The 12,859-nt window shown below is 36.2% G+C and overlaps 1 protein-coding gene across 1 annotated transcript in view; it reads right to left on the bottom strand.

Moving 5' to 3' along the window:
• The window catches only part of LOC121406365 (ras-related and estrogen-regulated growth inhibitor-like), a 33,079-nt gene extending 21,129 nt beyond the window's left edge, over positions 1–11,950 (bottom strand). The window contains exon 1 of the mRNA XM_041597402.1: positions 11,588–11,950. Coding sequence (XP_041453336.1) covers positions 11,588–11,687 — 100 coding nt within the window. The 5' untranslated portion in view covers positions 11,688–11,950. The remainder of the gene's footprint in view (positions 1–11,587) is intronic.
• Between the last annotated feature and the right edge of the window lie 909 nt (positions 11,951–12,859).

The raw sequence follows: 12,859 nt of genomic DNA, 5'->3' as shown, positions 1-12,859 counted from the left end.
ATTTTGAAAAAGGGGCGAACCTTAGCGGGCTGAATGTAATTTACATTGCCCAAAACTTTGTACGAGATAACTCTCTTCGATATTTTATTTATTTATTATTTTTTTGTTGGGGGGGGGGCGTCGGGACAGATCCCATCTACACGGGACCGTAGCCCATGGTTACACATCTTTAACTAGAACAAGAGCGATGATCTCAATTTAAATTCCTACTTGACTGTCTTAACTGATTAATGACCTATTCTAAAAATTGAAGATCATTACAAAATAGCAAACTATTACGGTTGGTTGGGAATTTAACATCCAATGTTCAGAGAAATTCATTGTGCATATCAGATACTCTACATCGTTACTAAACTAAATAATATAGACGCTAATTTTCTGACATTTTCATAACGTTTCCGATACCTCAGAGAATAAAAAAAGTAACTTACCATAAACACATAATATGAATTTACAATGCCAATCCAAGGCATCTCAATAATACTACTAAGTGTAGGAGTTATCTCACCTGGAAGTAAAAGTGTGAAAAAAATATGAAATAAAGTTACGATAAAGAGTGGGCCTGAACGATACCTAGATAAATGCTTAAAAAAGAACATTTGTAGTGACACGCCAACATTGATCAAATTATGCAGTTTCAAAATTATCTCTTGATTTTATTCAAATCGCTCGAAAAGGACGTTTTCCAATTAACTTTAGTCTCGCATATTGCCATTGGCAAAGACCCTTCTGGCAATCTTTACGAAAAATATCACAGAAAATGAAAAAAATCCTAAATATAATGGCTTACATTGCTTCAAAAGAACAATTTCTTACTTGCATCCCCTTCCCCCTTGTAACTTCCTTCTGAAATGACGTAGGCATGAACACCCTCCGGCGACATAGCTTTCAAAAGATTTAGAATGCTAAAAGGCCCACAACAAGCAGGCGATTGTTCCGTCCCGCCTGCGCTATACCTATATCTAAGAAAGATATGAACAAATTGCTTCCAAAACTCATGCACTAGTCTCTACATACAGACCGTGACCAAACACTGTAGTATACATTGTTTACACGAGGAGGCTGGGCCAGCTGCACAAGGTTCGTTAACATTATGGTGGCTCTTGATATTTTTTCGCGTGGTAAAAAACCCCCAACAACTCACACTGCTAGACTAGGATCAAGACTTTGATGCATTTCACTATTTGAGGTCTAAATTCAAGTCTGTTCATAAAGACTACCTATCAGTGTCTGGATAAGATGGTACATGGGCTTAGGATAAGTGCACGTACGTCCCACACTCATGATAAATTAGGGACTTTGTTAGTATTGTAAGGTACATTCGCGAGGGTAATTAAACCACCCCCTTCTCTCATACGTGCAAACGCGCATCCACCCACTCTAAAGGGTTCACATTTTTCTCATCACATTACATAAATCATATTTATTAATTGGCCTCATTTTAAAGATATGATACTAACATACATGTAGAATAGATAAGGAAACGTGATAGCTCAGTTGTAGAGAGGGTGTTTCGGATTCCAGTGACCGGAGTTTGATTCCCACTTGGTGCGCTAGTGCCCTTTGGTAAGGCATTTATCCTCATTACCAGGTCCTTCGGAGAGGACCTTAAAGGTAAATCCCAGTTTTGGTAACGATGTCAAAATGAGTTCGTACAGAATCCAATGAAATGACCACCAAAGTGTCTGTTTGTATAAATAAAGAATATGTGCTAAAGGATTCTGGAAGATATTGTGTACTTGCGGACAAATTATCAAATAAGCACATGATTCGGGTCAAGCGTCGGGCACGACATTCAAAGCAATAATAATACACTGTCCCACGTGCGCTTATCTGTGTTGGTGATCTTCAGTGTGAAAATTTTTCAGCGTAGATTTCAAAATTTCACAAAGTTCAGTTTATGTGACTGTACCAGATCTAGATCCTCGATGATGATATACTGACAATTAAACCTGGTTTTACAGACTTTCTCATGAAATCAGTATTTACTGCAACTACTGCCATGGCAGTTCTCTTTAAAAGCCGTCGGTCCCATTGTTGCTTGCTTACCAGCATTCATGCTTTCTTAAAATGGGTAAAAAAAATCGCCATCACCACCATGGAATTGTGTAATTTCAAATCCGGAATTGCTTTTCTTCCTAAGGCCTATTGGTACATCAACGTATTGTCAAGTAAAAAAAAACATAATCAAATGTTTAGAACATTATTGTAGATAGGCCTACATAAATGTCTACGCTTGGATCAAGCAAAACAATATAAAGCAGAGGCGTCGATTATGGGGGGGGGGCGATCGCCCCACCAATGAAAATATCCCCTTTTTCATATCGAAATATCAAACTTTTCAGCTCGCGCTTTGCGCTCGCATTAATCTGCTGGTGAGATATATATATATATATATATATATATATATATATATATATATATATATATACATATATACACACACACACATATATATATATATATATATATATATATATATATATATAATATATATATATATATATATATATATGTACACATATATATAGGCATATGTGTGTGTGTGTAAGTTTGTTTGTTTGTTTTGTGTGATCGAGCGCCTTTGGAAAATTGATTCATGATTTTGCCCCCCCCCCAATCTGAAAAATGGATCGACGCCCCTGATATAAAGTATAAGCTAAGGCATTTTTAACAACATTATTTAGGGAAGGACGTCGAGGGTGGATTTTTTTTTTCTTCCTAAATTGCCGAACTTTCCTTTCATTATATAGTACAATTACGTTTTTCTATTAGACACTTGTCGACTACAAAAACGCACTCTGCGTGTCTTTTGATTTTCTTTTTAAAATTCAACTTGATATCAAAGCACTGAACCACTTGATGAAAACATTAACAAAATACCAATGCACCATAATGAATTAAAAAAAATCGTTGTTGGAAACCAAATCCATAAATGACCTGGAAACTTGACATAATAGAAATCATTTTATCATATTTTCATAATTCAATGAAACGGCACTTTTTGACAGTAAAAAAGTACAATAATGAATATAATGTGTAATTAATATTATATACAGAATATAATTACTAATTATATTCTGTGAAATAATTCACTCTGCGCCTCTGAATAGGAAACTATATACAAGGCGCACTCTAAATGCTATATATTATTATCATTATTATAAATGTTCAGTGAGAAAAAAAGGAATTGATTCTTTTTTTAATTAGCAATTTAAAAAGAACGAATCCGACTAAGCGAAGAAAAAAATTTAACTGTATCTTAATTAGACATTTTTTTTTACTTATAATACCTATATTACGATTTATTATCTGCATTATATAATGTGAAGTGTTCAATGCATTTACATATTTGTTAGTCCCGGGCCCCGCTTTACAAAGAGTTGCGGTTGAACCAATCAATCACAACTATGGACGGCCAGCAAGGTCAACATCTCTTATGCATGTTTATTCAAAATATTTTCCAACTATGATGTATATTCATGCATTCATTGTTTTCTTGAAAATTCACTGTGCATCTTTTTGTTTACGAAGGACAATTGTGCAAATTTCCTGTACAAAAAATTATGACATTGATGGATTTCCACAGAGTTACGATTGATTGGATAAATTGTAAGTTTTTGTAAGACGGGGCCCAGGTTATAACAAGATATATTTCGAAGGGGTTTATACAGTCGTGTGTCAGTGGGGCTTACACTGTGTAAGCATTGGCATGATTTGGAAGACAAATTGCGTGCTCGAGACTTCGCTCATCCCATGGAACTTGTCAAGAAAGTTTCGCCTGTGAGTGATGGGGATAGACAAAGATAGCTGCGTGCACTTGTGGTAAATATTTGTAATTGTTTTCGCAATTTATATTTATACCAAATGTCATCAGTCCCATCACGACTCTGCTGAATGGGGTGCCTGGGATCGCATGTTCAGTGTGGACTGGTAAAAAGTGCTCCCACAGAAAATTTACGGAATGGTAAATCATTTCCCAATAACCATGTTCATATTTGAATTATAAGTTTTTGAATATTCATTGATAAGGCACAACATTGTCACTATACCCATATAGTTGATGACTTTGAATTCTTTAACTAGCGTAATTTAGGACTAGATGTATTGTAAGTAAATTGATCATCATTAAATTCGGGTTTATGTTATCCAGTTGTATCTGCCTTATGTTATTACTTGTAAAGCACATTGAAATATTGATGCAATGCGTTATATGAATTCAAATTTCAATTATTTCTTTATTCATTTTATAATGAATACATAATGAAATAAAACGTACACATTATGCGTGTGTTTGTAGCTGTATGTGTGTAGGGCGCACACTTGTGTGTGTGTGTGTGTAATGATTTCATCATATCGATATATATGCACGTTCGTAAAGTTTAAAGAATCCTCGATTCCCTTTCGGAAGGGGAGAGAAAAACCATATAAAAATGGTGGTATACAACTACAAGTAATGGAGGTACCTTAACTTACTTTGATCGTGCAAATATTCTGTTATGTTTGTTTGGTGATGATGGAGAAGTAAGTGTGTGTGTTTGTGTAACAACTTTACGATGAATGTGGGTGGGGTCGTCAGCTATCTCAATAAGAACAGAAAGTACCGATATGAGAAGAGATCAATCGGCGACATCTTATTTATTGTTGTGCGTCTAAATAACTGTCCATCAGCAGATAATAATAATAATAATATGCAACATTTATATAGCGCTTAATACAAATGTTTCTAAGCGCTGCACACTATTACCCCGGCTTTAGCACGGCTATACTCTGATCGGGCGCATCGAGCATTCAAGGAATTCCTTCCTACCGGGTACCCATTTACTACACCTGGGTCGAGAGTGGCAAATGTAGATAAACGCCTTGCCAAAGGACGCTAGTGCTGCGGTGGGATTTGAACTCCGGACCTTGTGGTTCACAGTCCGGAGACTTATCCACTGAGCCACAACACCTCTGGTGTGAGGTTGAATTGGAATTACTCCGTATTCGCCAAAATCGCCAAAATATTTCGTGATATTTCAAGATTGAGACGGTTCATTTCACATACAGTACACTATTGAGTGATTTTAACGATTTCATATAAACGTACATGTAATTATATTCTGAACACTGTCTGTTTTCGACCGATAGTTGACCGAAATTCATAAAAATCCTGAAATTCATGACTTTGCCTCGGAGGGGAGGCAATTAAATGTCATCATCCTCTTGCCATTGGGTGTGTTTACAAGAAGCTTTGTTATCATTACTCTGTGGATAAACACTGCCATGACATTAATCACGTCAGCTTCTTCAAGATTCTTTGGTAAAATGGACAGCCGGGAAGGTACGAATTGAGGGATGCAAGTAAGGATGGCTTGCAGGATGGGGAACAGTTTTCCTGAGGGGGTTTTCCGTCATAGGTCCACGATTTATACTTTGCCTACGAGCATGACAAGGAGATGGTCTACTTCTTATAATAACGATAATAATAGTAACAATAATAGGTCGGCCGTGATCACCTTCGCCTAATATATTCATTAAATCGTACATTAGCTAGTGACAGAACTTTTACGGCGTCGGCTTCAAAATCCTGAAACGACATGCCACTAATATTAAATTAGACAGTCTCCATCATTAGCAATTTTCAAAAAGTCATTAAAAACTCATCTCTTTTATACTTTGTAGTTTTTAAAATATTACATTTAATTAATTCCTTGTATGCGCTTTGGGCCTAATGGGAAAAGCGCAGTACGAATAATAAGTAATAATAATAATAATAATAACAATAGCTGGATTTATAAAGCGCTTTTTGCCAGAGATACAAAGCCCTGCTGTTATCACCCCGGCTTTGGCTCGAGCTACCATCACCGGCGCTCAGTGCTTGCAAGGAATTACTCCTGCTGGGTACCCATTTACCTCACCTGGGTCGATGGAGCACAGTGTGGATAGATTTCTTGCCGAAGGAAAACACGCCATGACTGGGATTTGAACCCACGACTCTCTAGCTGTTTCAAAGGTGAGAGTCAGAACCACTAGACTACGACGCACCCAATAAGATTATTAGGTAGTCTTATACATGTACCACATGCTATTTGAAAAGTAAAACGGTCGAAAAGGGTATATCACCCTTTAAAATGGCTGAGGAGTAACAATGTTTTTAATAAGGGTGTAAACACTGTCACCCCTCGTATCGGCCTTTTCCACGCTCATCATATTTTGTGTTTTGTTAGTGAGGACTATACAGTGCGTATCAAAAAAAAGTTTACACTTTGAGAAAGCCCTGGGAATTGAAAAATATACAACATGTGTGTAATTCATTCACATATAATCTTGGGTTAGGTCTCATCCATCGAATGAAAGTAAAAATTTTGACAGAATGTTACACTTGAGAGAGCATTATCCATTTTTGTAAAGTGGGTTTTCATTTCATTTTTCATTTAATACTTGTTTCTCCACACTTTCTCCAAGCTTGACAATGATTAACAAAATGAAAATCAAGCCTAAGCCATTTATCACAGCTCAGTGTAAAGCAAATATCGTCACGATGCATGGTCTCAGTGTGTGTGGGAGTGTGGTGGGGCGCAATGCACTCTTTAAAGTGTTTTGGGCAAGGAAACAAGTTTAAAAAGGTAAAAGATATCTTCAAATCAATTTTACTACCTAAATTCCACATGTTCTTCATGATTAAGGTCTACATTTATTCGCATAACTATTTCAAAGTTCTGCGCAAATCATTTTTCACTAACTTTTTAAAAGTAAGTGGTGCTCACTCAAGCGGAAATATTTTTCGACAGTTATATCGTCATTTGCTTAAATGGATCTGTACAAATGTTAAAATGTGGAAAAATCCTCAGGATATTACAAATGTATAATTTTACAGTATTTTTTCTAAGTGTAAACTTTTTTTTCGATACGCACTGTAGTTACACCCATTCGGTCTACTCTCAATTTGGTCTTACCGTTTACTAAAATGTCATATGGTTATAGACCTAATGATTTGGCTTAAATGTTTAAGAGGGATACTTAATCTAAGAGCAATACGAAATGAATGAAAAGACGGCGTGAAATTTAAATTTTATCTAACCATAATTTAGTTTTGCAAATTTGCAAATTTTCTTATTTTTGTTTCACCTATTTATTCATTTATTCTCTATTTATCTTTTTCATATTAAAAGCAATGTTCCGGACGTTTCAACAGCAAATTCGAAATTCGTTAGCGTTCCACACCCACCTCTCCTTCACACACACCCACACACACCCACCCCTTCATCCCTCTCTATCGTCGTTCTCTCTCTCCTTTTCTCTCTCCTTCTCACACCCTCTTCAAATTTATCTGGAGGTTTCAATAAACAATATACCTTAAAATTTATATCAGTGACTTTTCCGTGGGAGGGATGTACGGCGAACTCACAGAGAAATATCGTAAATTCTCGCGCTCGATAAAATTAGTCTAGACGAGATGTTTACGACCATCTTAAATCTGTCACCATCTTGGATTTAAGTGATCAAGAATGATCTTCATTTACTTGAATGTTTACTTTGTTTATTGGATTCCGTCTGTTGGTACAATTGGAAATCACTGATTCCTGACTCTGACAAGATGCACATGTCCTGAAAATTGTAACTCATTTACCAATATTTTCAGAAAAGAAAAAGAACAAAAATCAACTTATTGAGCCATGCATGCTTCCACGTAAAGAAAAATAAATACATGTAATTTGAAATGAACGCTGGAAATTCCCGAATTTTGCATCAGGAGTCCGAATCAACTTCTCCAACACTTTGATGTTTATCAGTAATATCGAGTTGAATTCCTTCAATCTTTGAAATTAAAATCATATTAGTTTCCCAGTATCTGAATGATATTTCTCAAGATTGACTAAACATAAAGGGTCTAGAACTTAAGTACTTGAAAGCCTGCTTTCCCATTACAAGAGAGGCTCTTCAGCTGAACCTAAACTGCTAATTCCGTGCATTACTTGCAAACATTTATGTGAAAACACCTGGTGTTTTACAAAGCAGTGATCATTCATTGCCTTATTTTTTTTCTGAGCGAATCAGATGCAAGGATTTCAGTAGATTACAACTGTTGTCAGTGAAAATTACTTTTTTGTGTCTCTCGGGGGAGGTAGAGATATGTAGAGCGAAACTGATCGAATGGCATAAAATGAGCCATGCGTGCAAGTTTTTGAAATAAAAGAAAATGATGATAGAGAACGCTGACAACATAGGAATTCCATTCATTCATAATATACCCATCTTCAATTTCGACGGTGTCGTTAAAGAAAATGTCACAGAAGAAAATAATTGGAGTATTTTCACAGCCAGGCATGAAATTGTGCGATATCCCTGCATCGCACATTAATGGAAAAACTTAACATTGGGCATGAATAGGCGGGAAACATTGAGACTCATTCACCCAAATTGGTCTGACATTTCACGCAACGATTGTTGCTAGCTGAGATAACCATTGACGGCTTTTCCGTCCGTCCCGCATGTAGAGTTAGGCTTTGAAAAATCTTATATTAGGCTACTGAACCAAACCTACAATAATGCTTATTTTAGAAAGTTACCCAGAGAGGAATCATTTTAAACCAATATTTTGTTAAGTAACATTTCAAGTTCGTCTAATAATTATTGTATTAAGCGCTATATAAAAAATGGAATACTATTATTATAAAAAAGTAACGTAGTTTTAGTTCGGGATAAAGACGAAAGATTAAAAATATATAATATATATAATAGTGCATTCTCTTTTTGGTATAGCATCATTTTATCAAACATGCATTTTCATACGTTGACAGTATCACAGAAATTTATAGTGAAATCATTAAAGGAATGGTTCGGGCTGGAAATATTTATATCTTAATACTTAAAGTGCAATTCACTGAGCGAAAATGCCAAAAAATTCATCGAAATCGGATAACACTAATAAAGTCATTGAAGTTTAAAGTTTGGCAATATTTTATGAAAACAGTCGTCATGAATATTTATTAGGTGGGCTGATGATGTCACATCTCCACTTTCAGTTTTCTTATGTTATTACATAAAATCATATTCTTTTTCATTATTTCATACTTGTGTGAATAATATGTCTCCCTTATAATGAAATAATTTGCAGCAATAAATATATAATGCACTAAATCAGTTGTCAATCCTTGTTCTTGTTCTTGGAGGAAAAAAATGAATAAACCTAATTTCATACGTGACATCATCAGCCCACCTAATGAATATTCATGTCGACTATTTTAAAAAAGAATATTGCTAAACTTTAAAATTTACTTTCTTATTTGTTATCAGATTTTGATGAAATTTTCAGCATTTTACTCAGTGAATTCTACTCTATTTTTTAAGCTATAAATACTCTCAGCCCGCACCACCACTTTAAGTCCAGTATAAATATATCGTTGTGATCGCTGATGTTTTGGAAAGTTGCGACAGGGAGATTTCACAGATAGTGAAGTGATAATTTCTCCTGCACGGCTACTATAAATGATCATTTATATTTTTGGAAATTTGCCAAATGAGAAATGAGAGACGATGACAAAAAGAGAGAAAGAGACAGAGAGAGGTTTAGCATTTTGGGCATGATAATTACTACTGATCACATTGCGTGAAATATTGACTGCCTCATATAGCCTCCCAAAAATAGACCTATAACACTATCAGCTAAAAACAGAATGGGATTAAAAAACAAATCCTAGGGATGTACTTCGAAATTTTTCACAGTCATTCGGAGAGAAATATGTAAGTTGAATCGACACCAACAGTGTCGAAATATCACCTACTAAAGTGTAAAAATAACACTTAAAAGTGCTAGATTCATATTCTAACACCTTTCCAGTACAGTTTCATGGTGTTAAATCTGACCACATTTCTTTTTGTTTTTAATTTAAGCAACATTACACTGTGCCCGAGTGCAATATTACTCCTGCAGAGTCAAATTTGATTCGAAATGGAGCCAAATGGGAGTCAAATGTGGCACAGGTGAATCTGACTCAGAATGGTTCGGCATCAGCTGAAAATTACTCAAATCCGAGTCAAATTAATGCGGAACGAGTCACTTTGACTCCTCGAAAATAAGAGTGAGCGTTAAAGGGCAACATGAGGTACCCCTCTCTGAGAGATACTCTTTCAGATTACCAGGGGGGGGGGCTCACATAAAATGGAAGTATGGGTACGTGCGGCCCTTAAGAACCACTTTTCACCACTTAGCAGCAGTTCCGGAGGTATCATTGTCATCCCTTTTCACTGACCCCCCCCCCCTCATTTCTAAACCCCTAGCATCGTGCGTCAGCTCTTGAACATGGTAAAGCCCCAAATTCCATGTTGAACTCCAGTTTCCAAGCATCCCCATTTGCAGAGAGACATCAAGTTCTTTAAGAACTTAAAAGAACATCAAGTTCTGCTAAGCCCCTAATTTAATAGCAACTTTAGTTTTTAAGAAACCATGGTTTCAGATTTTTGGCCTGCACACCCATATCCTTTCCAAATCGAAGTGCCTTCCCCTCCCCGGATTACCCCCGGCATCTTCCTCCTTAGGGGGTGTTAAATAGATGAGGTGCGTTGCTATGAGGGGTTGCTAGGGATTTACATAGTGAGATGCCAGATGATGAAACCAATGAAGACTAAAGACCCATTGATGATTGAAGGGATTCGAGTATCACGCGAGCGAACAGGGGTTAGCCTGCATGGACCCAAGAGAAAGTTTGTTTACAGGAACCAAACCATATCTATCTATATATCTATCTATCTCTCTATCTATCTATCTATATATCTATCTATCTATCTACATATCTATCTATCTATTTATCTATCTACATATCTATCTATCTATCTATCAAGTTTGAGTACAATATAGACATGATATGATACAGCCGAAATGTTATCATTTTTTATAAACGTTTTCTGATTCACATTCAAGAAATCAAAGAATTAATGGTGTATAGATTTCGACATAAAGCAAGTTAGTTATTGAGACACGCTTTGTTATTTTGGAAGGACTATCTTATCTAAATATTATGTACACAAAAAACGTGATGTGAACATGTGTACAAAGAGAACCACATCGTTCATTTTATTCAGGTGTTTAATTTACAGTGTTAGTTTAACAGCTAGCGGGTGTTACTCAAGATTTCTGATTGTTACTTTAACACTTTTTGGTGTTGTGTTCAATTACTAGTGTTTGCTTTTAGCACCTCAGTATGTGGTCATCTAAAGACGCACTGTTGTCAGTTTTGACACCCCACAGTTAAGTTTCTACAATATATGAAGTACAGTGTTAGACATAGGATCAGAGTTCATTAGTGCACTATATAGGCAAACTTTGATTCATTTTTTTAGGTAACAAAAATTATTGCAAAATGTGTTATTGAAAATTTCGAAAAAACTTTCCCTTCTACAACTTTTTGTTAAACAAAGAAAAAAGTCATCGCGAGAAAGGGGTTGTATAAGGAAAAGTGGGAAATAGAGGGGGAGGGGAATCGTATAAGGAGATATCAACAGGAAATTCCAATGGGGATATAAAAAAGACAGCATTGGAAGGCATGCGGACCAATAAACGAACAGCTTTATTAAATTCTAGAACCGACAAAAATGTTGTTCTTACCTGTTTTACCCACTCCTCTTATGCCCGTAATCACCACTTTGAAGTCCGTCTGCCCCGTCGACTTCTTCCGCCTGCCGAACGGGCTGGCATTTGTCATCATATCGTTACTCTCCTCTCGGACACTAGAAATCCTCAAAATCAAATTTCACCAGTTTGATTCCACAATAATGGAAATGCGATACACTTAACAACGATGTAATAGTTTACTCGTCAGCTTATCCACGCTTTTCCATGATCATGCTTGGCTAATGTAGCATATCAAATCTAAATAAGATGTAGACATAGAGAACCGGTTGTTATAACAAACTATCCGCACACCTTACATCATAGCATCTCAATGCAAGAGAAAGCAAGTTATGCGTTAGTATTTGGCGCTTCCCTCGGTACGACCACACGCCAGCTGGTATCGCGTTCTACTGAGTTGCGTCTTGATCATACATGTAGGTCTTGATATGAAAATTAAATTGCTCTCCTCATCGCGGTGCTGCTCGTTTTGAGCAGCGCCGTTTTCAGGACTACAGAAGCTTTAAAGTGTCATCTATTCTTGACGAGAGGGCGTGATATTTTTACTACAGCCATGTTGACATACTGGCCGTATAATGTCGACATGGTGAGATACGTAATATTTCCAAGTCGACTTATATTTCGTCATCGCGAGATACTCTGGTGAGTTCTTGCATTGCGATGCAGGAACAGATTAATAAACACGGTAAATGTATTGATAGTACCACTCAATAGCTGGGAGGTCTTTTTAAAGGAAACCAAAACCCAAGAAGAGAAGCAATCTTATAGGAAAGAGTAAAATGAGAGGTCAAATTAAAAAAAATCGGTTATGAAATAAGCAAGTTATGGACGATTACAAAGTCTTGTTGTTCTTACTATGTGGATCCTCAAATTGGCAAACGTGCTTCAAAATGGCTAATTTTGTGGACAACTCTCCAATTGTTTTGTACACATATTTTGAGATTTTCCCCTTTATTTTACATATTTCACATTATCTGCTCCTGACCTTGACGTATATGGTGTGGATTATATTTTTCCATGACATATGTTGTGCTCAGAAGGAGGCAAGATGCAATTTGAAAGATAATGAGGGAAATATGAAAATTTGTGTACAAAACAAATGGAGAGTTGTCCACAAAATCAGCCATTTTGAAGCACGTTTGCCAATTTGAGGATGCCCATAGAAAGTACAAGAGTTTTCAAACTCCCATAACTTGCTTATTTCATAACCGATTTTTATGGAACTTTTTTTGAATTGTTCCTCTCAAT

The sequence above is a fragment of the Lytechinus variegatus genome, chromosome 19 (assembly GCF_018143015.1).
Source record: "Lytechinus variegatus isolate NC3 chromosome 19, Lvar_3.0, whole genome shotgun sequence".
Lineage (NCBI taxonomy): Eukaryota > Metazoa > Echinodermata > Echinoidea > Temnopleuroida > Toxopneustidae > Lytechinus > Lytechinus variegatus.
Note: the sequence above shows the minus strand (reverse complement) of the source record. Positions and strands in the feature narration are given on the sequence as shown.